At 45.2% G+C, this 23,315-nt stretch overlaps 1 protein-coding gene across 1 annotated transcript; it reads left to right on the top strand.

The window, feature by feature from the left end:
- The first annotated feature begins 17,100 nt into the window (after window positions 1–17,100).
- On the top strand, window positions 17,101–22,548 carry TRIL (TLR4 interactor with leucine rich repeats). The gene has a single exon (XM_043463311.1). The coding sequence runs from the start codon at window positions 17,847–17,849 to the stop codon at window positions 20,277–20,279; it is 2,433 nt and encodes an 810-aa protein (XP_043319246.1). The 5' UTR covers window positions 17,101–17,846; the 3' UTR covers window positions 20,280–22,548.
- Window positions 22,549–23,315: the final 767 nt, after the last annotated feature.

Raw genomic sequence — 23,315 nt, forward strand, 5'->3', positions numbered from 1 at the left:
ATATGGCATTAAGTATCAAAATTATATATGCACATATTCTTGGACACAGCAGTTTTATTTCCAAGATCCTATTCTATAGACATACTAGCATCTAGATGCAAAGACACAGTTTCATGTTATTTATTAGAACACTGTATATAATATCAACAGCCCTCCCTGGTGGCTCCGTTGGTAAAGAATCTGCCTGCAATACAGGAGACTCAGGTCGGTCCCTGGGTCAGGAAGATCTCCTGGAGAAGAAAATGGCTACCCACTCCAGTATTCTTGCCTGGAGAAGCCCATGGACAGAGGAGCCAGGCAGGCTACAGTCCATGGGGTCTCAAGAGTCAGACATAACTTAGCAACCAAACCACCACTATATAATATCAAAAGCCTAGAAAAAGCTTAAATGTGGATAGATAGTGGATTATTAAATTCATACCCGGAATACCATGAAGCATTGAAAAATGAGGTTGATCTACATGTACTGTTCTGGGAAAAAACCTCCAAAATTACTTAAGTGAAAAATATCAAGGTAAAGAAGAGTATAAGACACCTGTGGGGGAAAAAAGCAGAGAATAAAATGATACACAAAGATTTGAGTTATATACAAAACATATCTTTATATGTGCATGAAATATTTCTGAGAGATGTGGACTTACTTCCCACTGGATATTCTTTTCTAATGTTTTCCATTGTTTATGACTCAGATGGTAAAGATTCTGCCTATAATGCAAGAGACTTGGGTTCAATCCCTGGGTCAGGAAGATCCCTTGGAGAAAGAAATGGCAATCCACTCCAGTATTCTTGCCTGGAGAATTCTATGGACAGAGGAGCCTGGCAGGATATAGCCCATGGGGTCGCAGAGAGTTGGCCATGACTGAGTGACTTTTGCTTTAAGGTATATTTATTATTTTTCATTAAAATTTAATAAAAAGAGAAAAAACTTTACTAAAAGGAAAAAAGTAAATTTACCAATTCTGTCTGCGCATTACTTTACTAATGTAAAGAAAATTTTCTTATATAATGTTTACAGAGAAATAGTATTATTTTCTAGGTTGTTGTGGAAAGTAATGGAAAAAAAATCCTTTTAAATTGATTTTTACTGAACCAGCAAGGTCTTTATTCAATAATCTGCAATACTGGGATATAAATTCTCATGGGCTTCCATGGTGCCTCAGATGGTAAAGAATCTACCTGTGATGCAGGAGACCTGGGTTCCATCCCTGGGTTGGGAAGATCCCCTGGAGAAGGGAATGGTAACCCACTCCAGCTTCCTTGCCTGGAGAATTCCATGGACAGAGGAGCCTGTTGGGGCTACAGTTCATGGGGTTGCAAAGAGTCAGATACAACTGTGCAACTAACACACATACCCACTATAAAAGATTTTTACTTTCAAATATAATATTTTAAGACAATTAAATTCAATTAGGACAAAAGAGTGTTAGTTTCAAAGTGTATTTCTGTTGGGCAACAATAGGCATCCTATAAAAACATTTTAGGTTGAATCGGATCACTAATTAGATGAATGTCAACCCTATGCACTGGGAAATGGGATTTAAATACAAAACATTATTGAGGCTCCCTTCTTTCAAAGGTGAGTTTGTAGGTGCGTATATATGTATGTGTATTTAATATAGATTAGCATCTTTTCTTTTTAGTTTTTGGAAAGAACATAAGGGTGCTATGAACTCAAACAAGAAGTCATTTTGATACAGTTTAGCAAATGATTTAATCATATCATTAGCAATGAGTACGTTATCACTAGGAACAGAAAGGAAAATGAGAAGGAGAATAATCTCCAGTAGTAGAAATTCTCCTTGAGGCTGGAGTTTAAAAACATAACTATACTGAATCCAGAGGGTATTTTAAACATAAAAATTCTTATATGAATAGTTCTTAAAAATAAAGAACTATATCCATGAGGTACTTTCTGAAAAGGGAAAGTGGAAATTCATCATTTTTACTGTGTCAGTCTGGAATCTCTTATTTAGTACTTTCATGAGCCGCATTTATATTGAAGACCACACTGACAAGACCTTGAAGTGCCTTCTGAAATAGCAGGTAAGACTGCATTCCTTTCTATATTTTTAGTATTAAGCATACTTACAGTAATAAAATATTTTGAAACCTACCACTCTATGCCATACATGTAATAATCTTCTCATTTCCCAGCCTTAAGGGTATTCTAAGCATTAGGAATTCTCTGCTGTTTGTTTAAACTTGCATGTTTTTTCTTTCCCGAGTTTACCGATTTATTAGTCACACAGTATTCATGCTCTGTGCTAAGTGCCACTTCTCTTTTGCAGTTGGAGGACAATTATCTTATTCTGTCTCATTATCAATTTTAAAGCTCATCTGAAGCTAAGCAGCAATCATTTACTGTGATGGAACTTCTGGGATGGTAGTATATTTTCAAAAACACTGGAATTTTGTTTTTAACATTGGATCTATTTGCCGCTTTTTTGTTCGTTAATAGACAATGATATATAGGCAATACATAAAATCTTTACACTAAGGTGTGATTATTTGTAGGCAAGATCTGCAACCTTGTCAGGCTTCCAAGATGAAAACAAAAAAGCTGAAATTTGATGTGCTGATAAAATGTTCAACTATTTGAACTTAAACAGGAATTGATTGATGGAACATTTTAATACTTACATGCGAGTCCATGCAAGATGCTGCAGACGAGCATTTTTCAAACTTTATGGTGTAAAGGAATCAGCTGGCGATTTTGTTAACGTGCACATCTGGATTCATCAATCATCAATCTAGGATGGGACCAGAGATTCTGCATTTCTAACAAGCTGATGCTGTTGGTCCACAGACCTCACCTTGAACAGGAAGGTACACAGTCGAGGTCCTCAACCCTGGCTGCATGCCATGGGAGAACCTAGAAGAAATAGAGTCCAGGTTCCACTTCAGATCAAGAGAATCAGGATATCTGGGCATGAGATTCAAGTACTGCTAATTTATTTTAACGTTCTCAAGTGCTATGCACTGAATATGGGCCGCTGAAATGCACATGTTGAAGCTATAACCCCCAATTTGATAGTATTTGGAGATGTGGCTTTTGGGAGGTAACTGGGTCTGGATGAAGTGATGAGGTGAGGACTTTGTGGTGGCATTTGTGTCCTTATAAGATATACCTGAAAGCTTGCTCATCTTCTCGGCCATGTGAGACACAGTGAGAAGATAGCCATCTGAAAGCCAGAAGAGGCCTCACCAGAACCTGACTATGCTGGTATTCTGATCCTGGACTTTCAGCTTCCAGAAATTGTGAGAAAATAAGTCTCTCTTGTTTAAGCCACACATGTGTGCTTGCTCAGCCACTTCAGTCGTGTTCGACCCTTTGAGACCCTTTGGACTGTAGCCTGCCAGGTTCCTCTGTCCAAGGCATTTTTCATGCAAGAATAGTGGAGTGGGTTGCCATTTCCTCCTCCAGGGGATCTTCCCAACCCAGGGATTGAACCCGAGTCTCCTGTGTTTCCTGCATTGCATGCAGATTCTTTACCCGCTGAGCCATGGGGGAAGCTCCTGCACGTCTGTATGGTATTAAAGTAAAAACATGCAGAATACTTTCTGGTTACAGAGGAATAACCTCCCTCTATAGCAGTAAGCTCAGGCTGCCAACCCATAACCAGAAGAAAGTCTGAATTTCAGTACTAATGTTAGAAGCCAGATGGTGTGCACCTCCCGATGGAGTGCCACATGAAACAGACGACAGCATCCAAAATGAACTCTAGACAAAACTGATTCATGGGAATTGACCAAGCTCTTTGATGTAACTTCCGACTTACAGGAAATACAGGGAAGAGAGGAGCAAGCTAAGTGACCACATGAGGAAGCAATCAGAAAAACACTGAGAAGGAAAATTAGTAGTTGAAAAAAAGGACTATTTTAGATTTAAAATACCTAAGGGACATACAAACCATTAAAAATGCATGGCCCAGAACTAAATCCTGAGTTGGACAAACCAGCTTTGGGGAAATAATTGGGGAACAATTAGGGTAATTTCAATATGACTGCAGTATTTTCTGCTATGAAAATTTATTGATAGGAAAAGAGACAGATTATTAAAGGAAAACAAGCTGTTTACAACATCATGATACTGTTTTAGTATAAAAAAATACTTATGTGTGTATAAAAAGATATAAAATATATATATAATAAAAGATTAACATATAACAGTTTCTGATTAGTGGTATATTAGTTTTCTATTGTTGCCACACAAATTACCAAAATTTGGTGGATTAAAACAATAAAAGTTTACTAGCTCACAGTGCTGTCAGTCAGAAATCCAACATGGTCTCATCTCACTGGACTAAAACCAAGGTGTTGGTAAGGCTGCATGCTTTCTGGAGACTCTAAAGGTAATCCATTTCCCTGCTTTTTCCAGCTTCTAGAAGCTGCCCACATCCCCTGGCTCATGGTCCTTCCTTCATCTTCAGAGCTAGCTGCATCAGCCTGAGTCTTTCTCACACTGCATCACCCTCAACTTCTCTTCTTCTGCATCCCTCCTCCACTTCTTAGGACCTTTGTGGTAATCAGGTCCATCAATATAACCTAGGATACCCACCCATCTCAATGTCAGTTGATTAGCAACCTTAATTTCATCTGCAACTATATTTCCCCTTTGCCACGTAATTTAACATGTTCACAAGTTCTGGGGATCAGACATAGATGTCTTTGAAGGACCATTACTAGCCTACCACAGTTAGAACATGGGGTTTATTTTCTTATTGTTGCTTATCTGTATTTCTGGCTTTCCACAACGCACATATATTCCTGTAATGACAAAAGTCTGTTCTTCATTGAAAAATAAGTACAGTGATGGGGAGGAAATAATATCATGAAGATCATGGTTATACACCTATAGTAGGGATACAAAAAAAAATGTGACCTAATTATATGTGAATAAGTATTCGTGACTTGGAAATTTTCCACTGACGGAATCGTATTAAAAATGCTACAGCTCAAACAATGTCTATGAAATGGCAGATGACATATTCTAGAAAATGCTGTGGATCTGAAAAATGACTCTAGTGATGACAAAGATTCATGTGAAAAGCATGAATGACAATTCTCATAAAGCATGAGTTCAAGTCCCAGCTCTGTCACTCACCAGCTGTGCGGCCTTGTGCCAGTTATTTAACCTCTTGTTGCTTCCACTTCATTACCTATAAAATGAAGCTAATAACTGTACTTTCCTCACAGGATTATTGAAGGATTAAATAATTTAAAACCTGTACAGGGCTTAGAACTATGCCTGGCACATAACAAATACTCTGTAAATGCTAGTCATTTTTGCTTATTATTCTGGCAGGTGTTTGTAGCCACCTGTCTCAAATGGAAAATCACTCTGGAATTATAGTTATGCTGGTACTTATGGTCTATCACCTCTAAAAATCATGAGAGCCATGCACTGATTATCAATGGGGTTCTTACACCCCAGGATACTAGAGTAATTACTCTGAGGGTTTCACTACTGGCGTTTTTCCCAAATGGCTGAGTTCCCAGGAAACACCCCATCAGTGCTAGTACAGTGGCTAGATAATAATTGTGAAGCATCAACAGTTACTTAGCCCAGAATTATCAATACGACAAATGACACTTACAACTATGGGATTCTAACACCTGCATCTTGTTAGACAGAAAAGTCTAATAATTTGCTAGTTTTGACAGTGTGAGGGGAAAGACAACAAATTTTCCAGGAAGATGAGAGACTGGAGACAACTTCAGTATTCTGCTTACTGTGAATTAGTATTAAACCAATAGGATACTGTGAGTTGTTGACACCAGTCAAGCACAAATAAAACACCGCATTTGAAGAACTTTATCATTAACAAATCCTAGTGATATTGAATAATGCTCCAGGGAAGAAATGCAACAGATTCCTTAACGTCAAAAGCTGGAAGGGATCTTAATGATCATTTTAATCCAGTGTGTCTCAGACTAGATTCATGTTCCTCTTTGCTACCTCTCATTTCTCTTGTTGTGTTCTGCAGGATTTTTTCCCAAGCCTTTAACATGTTCTTGTATGCTGTGACTCTTGAAGACCAAGACCTGGTGTATGACCCATCTCAACCACAGAACCTCCCTTAGCCCTTATAATTTTTTAACTTCACAAGGGCCACTATTGATGATAAAAAATCTCTGGGTAAACACTGATGTATTATGACCACACTTCATCAAGCTTGACACTCAGAGCAGCCAAATGATTTATGGGTGAACTAAATGATCACAGAGCTAGCTCAGAATCTAGGCCTGTTTGTAGAGCTGGCTGGAGAGAACCTGTGTCCTGCAGACCTTGGGCCCTGGGCCTGGGCAGCCTGGAATAGAGCACGGGAACAATGAAAAGATAGAAAGAACCTACAGGGAAAGGGAGAAGAGACAGTCACCTGAAAATGTGCCTTCCTCCTCTTCACCTTTCTGCTCAGCCTAACACTAGCACAGGTCTATATTAAGAAAGATGCTGCTGGGTGTCACAGAAGATGTCAAAAAGCTGCACATAAGACTTAGTCTTGCCCTGGAGGACCTTAGATTCTTACTGAGAAGGCACACATGAAGTTGAAATGCTAGCAACAATCCTATTTTTCTAATTTTCCTAACACTTAAAGAGTCTATAAGCACTTTCAAATCTATTTCCCAAAATGTGTACTTTGGGCAAGTATGATTTGTCCCGTTTTATACATGAGAAAATGAACTGCTGATCAGACAGACTGTGACATGGTTCAAGGTCAGAGTCCTAGCAAGCGGACTCCATCTTCTGATCACCCCATACTGATCATATGGGTGTTTCAGGACAAATCTTTGGATTTTGATGAAACCTGCAGATGTTTTGGGTGTTATATTTTTTACATTGCATAGAGTAAATTGTCTGACTATATCCAAGATTTTTTACATCATTAAGACTGATTTTTTAAAGGCTTGTAAGAAAAACCATTTGCAATAAGAGAATGAAGACAGGGCAGGGCAATGGACAAAACATGAGTGAATATGGTATGATGTACTTTTTTTACCAAAGATTTTTAAATGCAAAAACACACAGTTATCATAGAAAATTTTGGTTGCAGAGGAAAGTAGAATAAAAAAAAAAAAAATCTGTCCTCTCTCAACTAAAGCAAAGCAGTGTTCAGCCATTCCTCACTCCCCTAATTTTTAAAGTTATACATACTATAAAACTGACAATTCACATAAGGATTTTGAAGATATTTTAGTTCTAAATATCTTTAAGTGGTAACAACCACTTTTCTTTTTGCAATCTACAATGTATCATCAGTTCAGTTCAGTTCAGTCGCTCAGTCGTGTCCGACTCTTTGCGACCCCATGAATCGCAGCACACCAGGCCTCCCTGTCCATCACCAACTCCCGGAGTCTACCCAAACTCATGTCCATCGAGTCGGTGATGCCATCCAGCCATCTAATCCTCTGTCGTCCCCTTCTCCTCCTGCCCCCAATCCTTCCCAGCATTAGGGTCTTTTCCAATGAGTCAACTCTTTGCATGAGGTGGCCAAAGTATTGGAGTTTCAGCTTCAACATCAGTCCTTCCAATGAACGCCCACGACTGATCTCCTTTAGGATGGACTGGTTGGATCTCCTTGCAGTGCAAGGGACTCTCAAGAGTCTTCTCCAACACCACAGTTCAAAAGCATCAAGTCTTCGGCACTCAGCTTTCTTCACCGTCCAACTCTCACATCCATACATGACCGCTGGAAAAACCATAGCCTTGACTAGACGGACCTTTGTTGGCAAAGTAATGTCTCTGCTTTTAAATATGCTATCATAACTTTCCTTCCAAGGAGTAAGTGTCTTTTAATTTTATGGCTGCAATCACCATCTGCAGTGATTTTGGAGCCCCCCAAAATAAAGTCTGACACTGTTTCCACTGGTTCCCATGAAGTGATGGGACCAGATGCCATGACCTTAGTTTTCTGAATGTTGAGCTTTAAGCCAACTTTTTCACTCTCCTTCACTTTCTTCAGGAGGCTTTTTAGTTCCTCTTCACTTTCTGCCATAAGGGTGGTGTCATCTGCATAGCAGACCATGAAAAAAGCATTCAAGTTTGAGGAATATCGATTGTATTTTGGAAATTAAATAAGGATGCATAGAAGCTGGAGGAGTGTCCTTACAGATCCATTAGCATTCTACCAACAGAAATGTTTGATCCTACTTACAATGCTGGAGCTGAAACCTTTGATCTTGAGTCCCACTCCAGCATATGGTGCTACTAAGCATAATCAAAGTGCAAATCTTTATAGAAATTACAGAGATTAAAAAGAGGATAGAAGCTTCCTTCCTCTAATTTCCTTTTCTGCCATGTCCCTGGTCTTAAATAAAAAACATTTGGTCTTTTGATGAAATCTGTAAATAGTTTGAGGGTATTTTACACTGTATATAGTCAGTTACTTGACTGTACAAGATGATTTCCATTACTGAGATTGACAATGTTTCACGCCAGGAAAATCGAGTCCCAGTTTTTGAAACTGCTTCTCTTATTTTGGCCCTATATAGTGACATGAAAATAAGGAGATATCTATAGCTCTGAAGGACTTCTTTTTTGGAAGAGGTACTTGACCTGTATACAATCAGATTCTGCCAAGAAGTCTTTGAACATTTACAGGATGAGTTGCTAACTCTTGAAGACAATACTCTTCAAAAGAGCTGTCCCCCTGCAAATATTTTTAAGCCACTACTGACAACAATTCACATGAAGTTGTGAAAAAATAGTATTTTTTATGAAATCCCCTTCAGATATATCTCTCAGCCCAATAAAGAGAGTGGGAGGCAATTCCTGAATTAAAATTTGTAAACAAAATTCATGTTCTGTCAAGGTAAATTGTCTTTGCCCCCTCACCAACATCACGATGCTCAGTCTGACTGACTGTGGTGCACCTGGATTCAGACAGACAGGCCTCAGGCAAGTCTGCAGTTTGGAAGAACATGGACCCAGGATGACTCTCATGTTGTTTCTCATGGTGACTGATTATTGTGCCCCAGCTTCACTCAAATTGTTTTTAATAATGCAGTTATTAAGGAAAAAAGACTAAAGCACCATTCGAAAAGTTTAGTCAAGTGCAGGCAAGTTAAGCTAGCAGGCACTGGCCTGGCCTCTGTCTGCCCTGACTGGGCAGAGCCAATCCTGGTTGGTTGGTGCTCTTATTGGACCAGTTGCTAAGTATTTTGACTATCACTTCGAACTGGCCTCATTAGTTGTACATATAGGCATGTATCAACATGGCACCCAGCAAGGTCCAACTATAAAATCCTGAGGTCAGAAGTCAAAGGTTTAGATTGTGATCTGAATTCTGTCATTACAGAGGTGGATCATCCCAGAAGTTAGCCAACGTCTTTAATTCTTAGCATCCGTGGCTCCAAATTAGGGATATGAATGCTGCCGGGTGCTTACTTGCTCAGTCATGTCCAACTCTTTGCAATCCCATGGACTGTAGCCCGCCAGGCTCCTCTGTCCATGGGATTCTTCAGGGAAGAATACTGCAGTGGGTTGCAATTTTCTTCTCCAGGAGATCTTCCTGACCCAGGGACTGAACCCATGTCCCCTGCATCTCCTGCATTGGCAGGCAGATTCTCTACCACTGAGCACACTGGGGCTTCATGGGGATATGACTAATCCTCACTTAGTTGCCTTATGAGACTTAGGTTGAGGTTGAAACCAGATATTAGATATGAAAGCATTCATTTTTAAAATTTTTTTATTAATTCAAAGAAATCTGTAGTAATTGTACATCATTTGGAAAATGCCAAAGCATAGGATGTGAACACTTATTTTCTCACCATGTAAAGAACAACTGTGAGCATTTCAAAAAGTTTCTTCTAGCTTTTTATAAAAACCGTTTGACAATTCAACAATAGTTGCTGGTACCACAAAAATGAAATAAAACAAGGCTGATGTCTTCCAGCTGGGTGGGGATATCAAATGGTTAAATAGATGTTATTACTGTAGTATTTAGTTCAGTTCAGTTCAGTTGCTCAGTTGTGTCTGACTTTGCGACCCGATGGACTGCAGCACACCAGGCTTCCCTGTCCATCACCAACTCCCGGAGCTTGCTCAAACTCATGTCCATCAAGTCGGTGGTGCCATCCAACCATATCATCCTCTGTCATCCCCTTCTCCTTCTACCTTCAATCTTTCCCAGAATCAGGGTCTTTTCCAATGAGTCTGTTCTTCATATCAGGTGGCCAAAGTATTGGAGCTTCAGCTTCAGCATCAGTCCTTCAAATGAATATTCAGGACTGATCTCCTTTAGGATGGACTGGTTTGTTCTCCTTGCAGTCCAAGGGACTCTCAAGAGTCTTCTCCAACACCACAGTTCAAAAGGATCAATTCTTCAGTGCTCAGCTTTCTTTATAGTCCAAGAAATCCAAATGAAAGAATAGTGAAAAGCTGTCCCATATCATGCAATTACAGGTCTGATTCCTGGAGATGACAAATATTTCAGTATTTAGGAATTTGTTGTTCAGTCACTCAGTCATGTCCCACTCTTTGCGACCCCATGGACTACAGCACACCAGGCTTCCCTGTCCTTCACCATCTCCCGGAGCTTGCTCAAACTCATGTCCATTGAGTTGGTGATGCCATCCAACCATCTCATCCTCTGTGATCCCCTTCTCCTCTTGTCTTAGGAAAAAGGAACACTTTTATACCTCAATCATTTCCTTATGCTACTGACTTGATTGTATTTTAGGGAGAACATCATTAAATTACTGTTATAAAATTTTAGGTACACAAAAATACTTTATGCTGTAACCCTAAACAATATGTGTGTGTGTGTGTGTTCAGTCACTCAGTTGTGTCCAACTCTTAGTAGCCGAGTAGGCTCCTCTATCCATGGGCTTTCCCAGGCAAGAATACTGGAATGGGTTACCGTTTTTTCCCCTCCAGGAGATTTTCCCAACCCAGGATCGAACCTGCATTGACAGGCAGATTCTTTACCACTGAGCCACGTGGGAAGCCCCAACAATATGTGAATTTGACTTATTTCCTAAGTTATTATGCTCAGCTAATAACCATCTCTCCTTTTTGGCTTGCTAGAGGGCCCAAATTTCACTGTAGTTTTATAGATACGCAATCTGTTTTTATATGTTGGTTTCAACTGATGGATAAGGATGTTCCTCGGACATAAAATCCTTGGACTTTTTCCAAAGACATAATTTTCTTGAACTGTTAGAAGCACCTTGTAAATGGCCTTAGACACTGACAGTACTATGTGGATTGATACTTTCTACAAAAGATTTTACTTCTTTATTACTTTCTTCCCAAAAGATAACTGCTATGAGCACAGCATATGGCGCTCATGTGTTTATTTATGATGACGCCATCCTCCTAAATTATCTTCTTATATACACTTAACTCCCTGAACATCCTGAGCTCCCAGAAGGCATGGACCTTGTCCACTCTGTCCATCCCCAGGCTCCTAGCAAAGGAGACACTGAAATGTTTGAATAAGCTCATAAGAATTCTTGTTCAGTCACAATACCTAAGATGATATCTGGGAATGTGCTAAATAAAGATCCCTAGGCCCTATTCTGGAGGTTCTGAATCAGATTGTCTGATGGTGGGCCTAGGGTCCTGTATTTTTAATAAGCTCCTTGGTTTCCTCCTTGTAAAATGGGGATAAAAGTAGCCCCTACCTCACAAGGTAATTGTGGAAATGAACGAGTTATTTCATGCAGAGTGTTCAGACCACTGCCTGGCCCTTAGCACTACACCAGTGCCCATGTTACTACTGTTTTTATTAGGATATGATCAGCGCATCATGAACAGGTGCTCAGGAAATAGTGTCTATTAATTTTCTCAAACTTAAGTGTGCATGAACATCAGCTGCTGGCTTATCAATGCAGGTGCTGGGGCCTTGCCCCCTGAGATTCTGACTTAATAAGGCTAATACCTAGCCATGAATCTGCATTCCTATATTCCCTATATAAGGGAAAATAGATCATCAGCAGATAAACTGTAAACCAGCAGTTCTCTTATTCACATTCCTAACCGTCAAGGCAAAGAAACTTGCCTCTCCAACTGGGGCTAAGAGGGGGCTCAGGTCAGATAAAGAGAGCTTTTTTCGGGGTGGGGTTCATCTGATAGCATGCCGAGGGACCATTGGGACTCTCGGTTTACTTCATCTGTGTCAGGGGCCACACTGCCTGCTGGCATTGGCTCACGAGGGGTGAGGGGACAGCTGCCCTCCCTGAGTACACTGGGGATGCTGCTCCAGCAGGGCTTGGCAGATTCACCTCTCCCTGCAGTGCGGAACAAGGCCTGAGCTCTCCTCCCCCTAAACCGTCCTGCCCCAGAACAGCATAGGCCAACTCACGCCAGCTCCAGGGGCTGCTGAAGACAGGGCCTGGAATCCTTCCCGCCTCTAAAACTAAAGTTCAAGCGAGCCACAGTTGCTTGGGAAGAAAGTGTGTACATCCCTGGCAAGCCCAAGATTCCAAGTCTGGGCAAGAAGAGCCGAAACCCCTCATGCCACATATATGTGTCATTGAATCAGCCCAGACTTGCTTTTGCTTCTGACCTCTGCAAATTCCCCCCAGTGTGCCTGAGATTTAAAGGGCAAAATTTTCCAAAAGTGAAACGACAGTGCTCTTGTTTCTCTTACAAACAGCTTTCCTTCCTGGATTTCTCTTCTTGTGATTATGCAAATTATACACTTAAGCATAATCAATACTTGACTCTCCTGGAACCTGATCAAGCTGGGATCCATCCATAAACAGAGACACTACATACTTAAGAGATAGGCATTTAAATGGAGACAACTCTGTCCTTGCTCTGGCTAAAAATTATTGCTTTTTATAGAAAATTAGGTATAGGCTATGTTATAATAAAGTAGAATTTACGTTTTAAAAAATGCTTTCAACTTCTGTAATTTTTCTCCTTGTTCTTTAATCCAAGTACACGTACTTTCTTCTCCTAAAATGCTACAGAGGAACAGACCTGTCTCCAATGTTTGAAAAGCTTGAGGTTAGAGCACTGGTCCATGGTTCCTCCTCTTAGCTCCGGCTCCTGTGTCACCAGGAGTTTCCTGGAGGCCTCCCAGGCATTAGAGTGGAAATTCTAGCCCACACCTCCATATTCTTTTGACAGCTGCCCTTTAGCCTCCTCTTGGCCCTAGGGATATATTCACTTGTGGCATGACTGGTCTCCAAGAGGACAAAAAGGCCTGCACAGACATAGGCAATTAAGTAAGGAATTCCAGGGTCTCAGGAACCCTGAACAGGAGTGGGGATGTAGGCAGTGGGTGGGTACATATCTCTGGAAGCCTGAAATTGACATCCTGCTCTTATGGGGAGGGATACAACCAGAGAAGGACTGGACACAGCCCTCTAAAGTCCAGGGTCAAGTGCAGGTCCAGATGTGATACCATATATACTGTTATCTATACAATGCTTGCAAGTGTGTTACATAAGTGAATACCTTAGTCTAGATGTTCCATCAACACATGCCCCAGAGAAACCTCTGTCAGATTCCAAGATCTGAGACATCAAGAACTAGACAGATAACATTTTCTTTGTGGAGCACTAGGAGAGGTATCTCTTGATGTTGCTTTGCAAATGTGATTATGTCAACTCCCAGCTGAAAACCTTAAAGGGGAATAAGGCTCTATTTATTTGGAAGTCATTGTATGAGCAAGGTTTCTTTGTTACTATTTAAAAAACACAGGAGTCGGGGGCTTCTCTGGTTGTCCAGTGGTTGAGATATTGCTTTCCAATGCAGGGGGTAGAGGTTCAATTCCTGGGCAGGGAGCTAGGATCCCACATGCCTACCAGCCAAAAAACCAAAACATAAAACAGAAGCAATACTGCAACAAATTCAGTAAAGACTTTAAAACTGGTCCACATCAAAAATGTATTTAAAAAATAAAAATAAATAAAAGGTTTAAAAAACAAACAAACAAAAAACACAGATGTCAAAGGAATTTCACCAACAAAGATTCAGACAGAAGATCTGGAGGTTTCTAAGTCACTCTCTGGCACTTGTCCCCAGGCTTCACCTCCTCCTGCCCCGCTCGCCATCACGTAGGTAGTACTCAGCCCTTACCTCCTCTGAAAGGCTTCTCAAGCCCTCAGTCCAGCCAAGTGCTCCTCCTCAGGGCTCCCACAGCTCTTAGCACCTGGCACTGCAATTGCTCCCCGCCCAGCAGCCTCCCCACCCTCCTAAATTGCTGCACCCTGAGGTCTGGCCCCGTGTCTTATCAGCACTGCATTCCCACGGCTCATCCTGGGATTTGACACATGCTAAGTTCTCACTAAATACTTCTTGCCTGATCACCAACAGCAATATGGAGTTGCTTTTATAGCCCTTCACTACCAGGGGCTCTAAGAACCAAAGAATTCAAGTAAAATTTTAACTCCTGGGAGAGACAAATGGTCTGAAAATAAATCAAACACTTGAACACGTAGCATCGCAGACATGGAGGCCACTGGGGGCATGTACAGATATCACATATGTGTGCTTTGCAGTTTTTAATCTCATTCATTTGTTAAGCTGATCTCAGGTTACATGACTTAAAAAAGGAAGCATTTCTTAAAAAGTTGGCAATCATGCTTCTTCAGAAAGAACGTACATGTACCCATACACACACACACACACACACACACACACACACACACACTTCATCTGCAGATTTCGAAATTTTACCCTTACTGAAATTAGATTGAGGGTGCTAGGGACACCTATCAGAAACTGTTTCTAGTCACTTAAAATTTGGCACACTATATCTATTCAAAAAATGTTAACTACACGGGGCAGATACTTCAAGAAAACAGAAAGCTATGGAAAACCAGTTGTCCTTTGACATGAAACCACAGATGATATTATTTCTATCCATAATCCAGGACTACTGGTAGACATATTAAGCACTGGGCAATAATACCCAAGACATTAAAAAATACTGAACATCTGCAGGGGTCTGACAACAACCCACTCCAGTACTCTTGCCTGGAAAATGCCATGGACAGAGAGGCCTGGTGGGCTACAGTCCATAGAGTTGCAAAGAGTCGGACATGACTGAAGTGACTTAGCATGGCATCTCACAGCAAGACTCTGATAACTTTGCACAACTCACTTAGAGGCATCTAAATACAAAGGAAAGCCATTCTCAGAGGAGTAAGTGATGCGTCCAAAGTGCAGTGGCCTCTGGGAGCGACCTGCTGTCCTCCTCTGCTGTGCTGGGCTGTGCTTAGCTGCTTCATTCCTATCCGACTCTTTGTGACCCCACGGACTGTGGCCCGCCAGGCTCCTCCGTCCATGGGATTCTCCAGGCAAGGATACTGGAGTGGGTTGCTATGCCTTCCTCCACGGGATCTTCCCAACCCAGGCTCGAACCCAGGTCCCCTGTATTGCAGGAGGACTCTTTATCATCTGAGCCACCAGGGAAGCCCAAGAATACTGGAATGAATAACCTTCCCTCTGGATATTTTCCTGGAAGAGTCAGGAGAAGAAAAGAAGGGTCTGATTTCTGCTGCTTCTTCTTCCACATCACACCTCTCAGTCTCTGACCTCTTTCCTGCTCAGAAGGCTGTCATCCCCAGGCTGGGGACTTAAAAGTAGATGCTGCTACAGCTCCATCCCAGGTAGTGGCTCAACTGGAAAGCTAGCAGCTTCTTAGTTTTTTTTTCCTCTGAAAAGTCGAGTGAACTCTGTTGCCAGCAAGGATTGAGGCCCTCCCAGAAGCTTCTGGGGCCCAGATTAGGAGAACTCGTTCTACATGGTGCAAGCTTGGGCCTTATCCTCTAGGGCACCAGACCTTCATAAGGAGGACTGGAGTCAAGAACTAAAAGATTTCAGAAGTTTCTCACAATGAGAACTAAAACCCCAACTACCAACCACCTGGCCAACTTCATCTTTTATCTTGTTCAGAAAGACACTTTTTACTTCCTCAAGTTCATCTTTTACCAGAAATCTCACAACAAATACAAGCAAACTTTCTCTGCTCACTGTGCCCTGAATGGACATTTTACTACCTACCTGCCTTCCATTTTCCAATGTCATCTCCCTGGTCCCTGCTCATCCATAACTCCTCACTGACTACGCTGCCAATGGTCCCATCTTTCTATAAATTCACTTGCCTGCATGAGTTGCTAAATGAGGCAATTAATCACCATCAACACTGGAATTATTCAAAATCACCTGTATCTCAGCAGCTTTCTCATTCTACAGCCTTAGTTTCTTATTTAATCTTTCCTATCTTGTCCCCCCTACTAGATTGTCAGCCTCTTTAGGTGAAGATATGTCTGCTTTAATTTTCCGTACAGTGGGTCCTTTAAATCGTTTTTTCTGAACACCCAGGGATGAAGGTAAGGGATAGCTTTCAGGAACAAACAGTAATTACCAGCTCTTCCTTGCCCTTTCATTCCCAGTGGGGGCTGCCCTGAATGGAACCATTAATAAATACTCCACTCCCCATGGATAATAAATGTTCAGACTTCCCCAACCAAATCAGGTCTGAAAAACCGGGGGCCAAAAAACTTTGAAGATCGCTGCAAGCCCAGGCATAAAGGGGGAGGGCCCAGCTGCAGGAGTAACCAGAGGGTCTGTGAAGGTTAGTACACACACACACACACACACACGTGCAGGCCTTGCCCCAAGGGCTCTAAGACTACAGGAGAACTCATGGGACTAAATCACCAAAATGTGACAGACACTTTCACGGTGGTAGAACCAGTTCTGAGGTTTCTTCACGTTCTTGCCTACAGCAGGGCAAAGCAGCTACTCTGTTCAGATCCCTAAAAGGTGAGCGGTGCCTCTCCTGGACTGTCGGCCACCAGTACAACGATGTCAAAAACCCAAACACTCAACGTAGCCACTTCCGACAGTGGCTCACCGGCTGCTCTTGGCAGACAGCCCTGTGCTCCCCAAACTTCCCGGAGATCGCTGGCGGATTCCCTGCTGCCCGAACTTCTTGCAAGGGGCCACCTGGAAGAGCAAGTGTCTTAAAAATGAATAAGACAAGCTGCGCTCCCACTGCTTCGAAGCGACTGGTGTGCTAGTCTAAAATAAAAAGGTTTCTGTCTGCAAATCCCGTTTGCTCCCCCGGTAATCCATCCCCGCCCCCAGTCCGGCGTGTCCGACCCGTACAGCTGTTTTTAATCCCTACTTTTCTCACTTGGCGTCCCCGGCTAGCGTTGACCAGACGCGGAGCCACTTAGCGTTTCCTCCTCCCCCTGCCCGGGTCTGTCCTCCCTCCGCCGTCTCCTTTTTCTCCGCCTGCATCCCCGGGGGCAGAGTGTGGGAAGAACGAATTTCCGCCCTGTTTGCTCTCCACTCGCCGACTTGGGTCCCTTCCGGACGCAGCCTGCACACCCCTGGCTCCTCCCGGGGCTGTTCCACCGAGGTTGCGCTCCCGCTCCCGCACCCGGAGCGAGGAGGCGCGGGCTGCTGGGGCTAAGCCGCCGGGGCGCAGCAGCCAAGCCGCGCCCGGAGGAGCTCTTGGAAGGGCTCCCGCCTGCAGCTGGGGAATCCGCTCGGCAGGGAGAATCCGTGCCAGGGAATCCAGCTCTCCGGACTCAAGCTGCAAACAAAAAACTCAGGTCTTGCTCCCTCCCTCCGCTCCCCCCACCCCACCCCCACCCCGACGCACACCCGGAGAAACAGTTTTCCGCAGAAATGCAACAAGTAGCACCCGGAGCTCGCAGAGCGCCCTGCGCCGCCTGACTTGGCCCGGCAAAGCCCGCCTGCAGAGACCCGGGCCAGCCACCGGACAAAGGGCGGAGGAGGGGCTGGACAGCGCTGCGAAGTCCGAAAGAGGCCATTTAGCGACTCTGGCCAGGCCAAAGGGAATGCAGAGGAGACACAGAGCCGGCGGGCCAAGAGGACGATCCGGCCGCAGCACGCAGGGCGGGCGGCGATGGAGGCTGCCCGCGCCGTGCGCTTCCTGCTCGTGGTGTGCGGCTGCCTTGCGCTCCCGCCGTGGGCCCAGCCGGTGTGTCCGGAGCGCTGCGACTGCCAGCACCCCCAGCACCTCCTGTGCACCAACAGAGGGCTCCGCGCCGTGCCCAAGACCAGCTCGCTCCCGAGCCCACAAGACGTGCTCACCTACAGCCTCGGCGGCAACTTCATAACCAACATCACGGCCTTCGACTTCCACCGCCTGGGGCAGCTCAGACGGCTGGACCTGCAGTACAACCAGATCCGCTCGCTGCACCCCAAGACCTTCGAGAAGCTCTCGCGGTTGGAGGAGCTCTACCTGGGCAACAATCTCTTGCAGGCGTTCGCCCCGGGCACCCTGGCCCCGCTCCGCAAGCTGCGCATCCTCTACGCCAACGGCAACGAGATCGGTCGCCTCAGCCGCGGTTCCTTCGAGGGCCTGGAGAGCCTGGTCAAGCTGCGACTGGACGGGAACGCCCTGGGGGCGCTGCCGGACGCCGTCTTTGCCCCCTTGGGCAACTTGCTCTACCTACATCTGGAGTCCAACCGGATCCGCTTTCTGGGCAAGAACGCCTTCGCCCAACTGGGGAAGCTGCGCTTTCTCAACCTCTCTGCCAACGAGCTGCAGCCCTCCCTACGCCATGCGGCCACCTTCGCACCGCTGCGCTCCCTCTCCACCCTCATCCTCTCGGCCAACAGCCTGCAGCACCTCGGGCCGCGCGTCTTTCAGCACCTGTCGCGCCTCGGCCTACTCTCACTCAGGGGCAACCAGCTCACGCACCTCGCGCCTGAGGCTTTTTGGGGGTTAGAGGCCTTACGCGAGCTGCGCCTGGAGGGCAATCGGCTGAGCCAACTGCCGGTGGCACTGCTGGAACCTCTGCATAGCCTGGAGGCCCTGGACCTGAGCGGCAATGAGCTGTCCGCTCTGCACCCCACTGTCTTTGGCCGCCTGGGCCGGCTGCGCGAGCTCAGCTTGCGCGACAACGCGCTCAGCGCCCTCTCCGGGGACATCTTCGCGGCCAGCCCGGCCCTCTACCGGCTGGACCTAGACGGCAATGGCTGGACCTGTGACTGCCGGCTGCGGGGTCTGAAGCGCTGGATGGGCGACTGGCACTCACAGGGCCGCCTCCTCACCGTTTTCGTGCAGTGTCGCCACCCTCCGGCCCTGCGGGGCAAGTACCTGGATTACCTGGATGACCAGCAACTGCAGAACGGGTCTTGCACAGATCCCGCGTCCTCGGTTCCCCCGATTGCCGACAACAAGCGGCGGCCCCTACCCACAGCTCCAGGGGAGGAGGTGGCGCCCCCTGCAGGTGCCCTCGCGGAGGAGCTGCTGCCGCAGCCGCAGCCACAGCAGCGGAGTCGATTTCTGCCAGGGATGGCCTGGGATGGGGCGGCCAGGGAGCTTTTGGGTAACCGCAGCGCCCTAAGGCTGAGTCGGCGGGGCCCGGGCCTCCAGCAGCCAGGTTCCAACGCCGCTGCTGCCGCGGGCACGGCGCCACACCCGCTGGACCTCCTCGAGAAGCCTGAGCGGGCACGTCCGACTCCGTCGGATCCTGGCTCCGCGGAACCCACCCCGACGGCCACGCTCTCCTCTGCGCCAGCCGGCGACCCCTGGCAGCGCGCGGCGAAACAGCGCCTGGCGGCGCAGCAGCAGGAAAGCGCCGCCCAGTCCGACGGCGGGGTCGGCCTACCGCCTCTGGTATCCGACCCGTGTGACTTCAACAAGTTCATCCTGTGCAACCTGACGGTGGAGGCCGTGGGCGCCGACAGCGCCTCGGTACGCTGGGCTGTGCGCGAGCACCGCAGCCCCAGGCCGCTGGGCGGCGCGCGCTTCCGCCTGCTCTTCGACCGCTTTGGCCAGCAGCCCAAATTCCACCGCTTCGTCTACCTGCCCGAGCGCAGCGACTCGGCCACGCTGCGCGAGCTGCGCGGAGACACCCCCTACCTGGTGTGCGTGGAGGGCGTGCTCGGTGGTCGGGTCTGCCCGGTGGCTCCCCGCGACCACTGCGCGGGGCTGGTCACCCTGCCGGAGCCTGGGAGCCAGGGCGGCGTTGACTACCAACTGCTGACCTTGGCCCTGCTGGCCGTCAACGCGCTGCTGGTGCTCCTGGCCTTGGCGGCCTGGGCGTCGCGCTGGCTGCGGAGGAAGCTGCGGGCCAGGCGGAAGGGCGGGGCGCCCGTCCACGTTCGCCACATGTACTCTACCCGACGCCCGCTGCGCTCCATGGGCACTGGCGTGTCCGCCGACTTCTCTGGCTTCCAGTCGCACCGGCCGCGCACCACCGTGTGCGCGCTCAGCGAAGCCGACCTCATCGAGTTCCCGTGCGACCGCTTCATGGACAGCGGGGCCGGCGGCGCAGGCGGCAGCCTCCGGCGGGAGGATCATCTCCTGCAGCGATTTGCCGACTAGGTAGATCCAGGGCCTCCAGGGGGTGTGGAGACCATCTCCTTGGCCCTGGAGAGCCGCCTATCCGCGGGCCTCAGCAACCCACCTCAGGGGAAGATCTCCTTTTATCAGACCTTCTCTTTTCTCCCTTTTGTGCATTTGCCAGAAGGGCCAAAGAAGACAGATAGCAGCTAATTCCGCACCACCCCCCAAATCCCGAGGCTCGCTCGTGGAGTGAATGGTTGGTATTGGTCAAGACCAAGAATAAGGGACAAATGGATGGTGGGGTCAAGAGACTGGAAGCCTTCTTTACTACGTTGGTGCAGCTGTGAGAATGGACTTTTTTAATGCAGTAGTCTGGCCTCTGGGGTAGAAAAGGGTGCTCGTTGCCCCCTACGTGGTCATGAAAGAATTGGATGCATGTGTTTTTGTTTGTTGGAGTTTTGTTTCTATTTAAGGAAAAAAAGAACGTATTACCATTACAAAGGTAGCTTGGCATCTGACTCCCCTGGTCTGGTGGTCTCTGCCAAGAAGGGTGATGTTGTGAACAGGTGGTGAAGCTTAACACACTCGTGGAGGAACTCTTTTGTTAACTGATAGAACGTTCAGGATAACTTAATGTTTAAATAATTAGAGATGCTACTTTTTTTTTTTTCAAAAATGTGAAGATTTCTGACATTTCACAAACTGACCAGTAAACTCAAGGACCGTTTTAGTTGAGCAGGGCAGTTCAACTATTTCCCTTTTAACATTAACACCACGAAAACATTTGCTGACCTTCGGGTTAACTAAGATTACAAAGTTTCTCAGGAGGAGGCTGCATGCAAGACTTCTCTGTCGGGGTTGCTCCTGTGGCTTTTTTAATTTTATTTTTTAAACTTACATGTGGAAAAGGAAATTTCAATGCCAGATTCCATAAAAGAATGTAAGGTGTACATAACTAACTGATGACCCCATAGAGAATGCCATCGTTCTAGTTCACTTTACCACATCACTGATGACCTGTCCAGGTTGGAATAAATGTGATGTGATATTTCTCATGTTTTTATCAGTAACACGCAGTTGACTGTGCCATACTTCTCTTGAGCTGCACGGTTAAGTGATCAAGGTAATTTCCTGATAGGAGGTGAGCAAAAGGTGACTTGCAATTGATAGTGTAATGTTTGATCACGTTATTGTCTTATATGAAAGAGTGGGGGGATGTGAAAAAAATGTACATCAGTGGTTGTATGTTTCTACTAAAACCAGAAGATTGTTAGGAATACTTAAACCTCACTGTGAAATAATTATATATTTTGCAAATTAATCCCTCCACTACCCAGTGTTTTTTTCCCCGTGTTATTAAAACTTACCTTTTAGTTAATAATTGCAGTATTTTTTTTAATGTTTTTGTTTTAAACGTAGGGTTAGTCTTTATTTGTTCAGTTGTTTTCAACTCTTTGGGATACTTTCATTCCTTGATATTTATGAAGTAGATGTTTATCACTAAATGTAGTGCTTTGGTTTACATGAATAATTTTGTGTGTGGTCTAAAAAGACAGTCACTTAGAAGATGTACAAGATGGTTATATTCATCGTGGTTACAGATTCATTGGCAGCAGGGTGCTGGGGAAGCCACTGCAAAGGTGCTAAGGCTAACAGTGAATTTTCTGTTTAGGGCCTTAAGCCCCCGAGGGTCCTGAAGACTCAGGGAATCTGTCATATTCCAGAGATCCTTCAACCCCGCTTCACTGCTTTTCCGTTTCGTCTCCATTGAACCAGGCCTGCCTTGTCCCAACAGCTGAGTAGGGACACAGGGATTTAAATGAACTGATCTTTGTTTATGTTCAGATGAGTAAATGTCCAGACCACTTAAAGTACAGCTGCTTTTCTGGCAGTCTTATCTGTGGGGCCCAAACTTAATAAACCACAGGAAATAGACTGTCATTCTTAGTTTGCGACCAGGGCTTGCTTCAGATTCTGAGCCTTAGGAGAAGTGGAATTTGCTCTTATTTGCAACCTTGTGGTTATCTTGCACCTTTTGTGCTCCTAGCTTTTTCATTCAGAGAGCAATTGGATTTCTCAGCTCTTGCTTTTTTTACCCAGCAATGTAATAAAGTGAGTCCCTTTGAAAGTCTGAAACAGACCTCTGGTTCTTCCCACCAACTACCCTTTTAACTGCAAAAATCACTGAAAATGGTTAATGCCTGAATCCATGTAAAAACACTTTCACTGGAAGGTCTTTCAGTGGGAAATGAATAAATGTTATACATTGTTATGTTCAGTTATGTCAATAAACCCACTTACTAATGGAGATGTTTTCTTGTTGGAGTTTCCAAATATTTTACAGCCTTTCATAATGGTACACTGAATTTTTATACAGCAATTTTCATCAATGAAGATGAAACAAACTGGAAGTCTTTCTGTCCTCTTTCACTGTCTTTTAGTTTCCATTTCCAAGCAGAGTGTGGGCTTCCTTTTTAAGAAATGCTTGTGACTTTCTTCCCGAAGAAACAATGAGATGGCTTTAGAAGCAGGTGGTCCGCCATGATGTGAAAATGCTGTCAAAACACCAGTGACAGCAAAATAATGGGTCTCAGCAGGTTCCAGCTGTTTAAAAAACACTGAATTAAAAGTCAAGCTCTTTGACTCTCACGGTCAAAAATAAGAAGAAATTTTCTTGACCTAGAGGCCATCTTTGTCTAAAGAGCACATGAAAAATAAAATTCCTAAAGAAAAAAAAAAAAACTTTGTGAGAATTAGGCATGTTCAGTTAAAGAGCCATTGATGCAGTCTGGAATGTGTTGGGGTCCTCAACTCAGCCAGTAAGATTATTGCTTTCATAAGGCAGATCATTTTATGATGCTGCCAGGTAATAATTAGCATATGTTCATAACACCTTCACTAATTTGCCAAACACCTGGTTTTCCCCAGAAGTACAGTAACATGGGCAGCTACTGCATATTCAGAAACTCTCACAGTAGACCCTGGGTTACCGGGTATTTGTGCTTAACCACCCCCTGCTCTGCTTCTGAGACTTGGAGATAAGTGACTATGAAGCATTGTAATGCCACAAATGTA

This window comes from Cervus canadensis, chromosome 3 (genome assembly GCF_019320065.1).
Source record: "Cervus canadensis isolate Bull #8, Minnesota chromosome 3, ASM1932006v1, whole genome shotgun sequence".
NCBI classification, from domain to species: domain Eukaryota; kingdom Metazoa; phylum Chordata; class Mammalia; order Artiodactyla; family Cervidae; genus Cervus; species Cervus canadensis.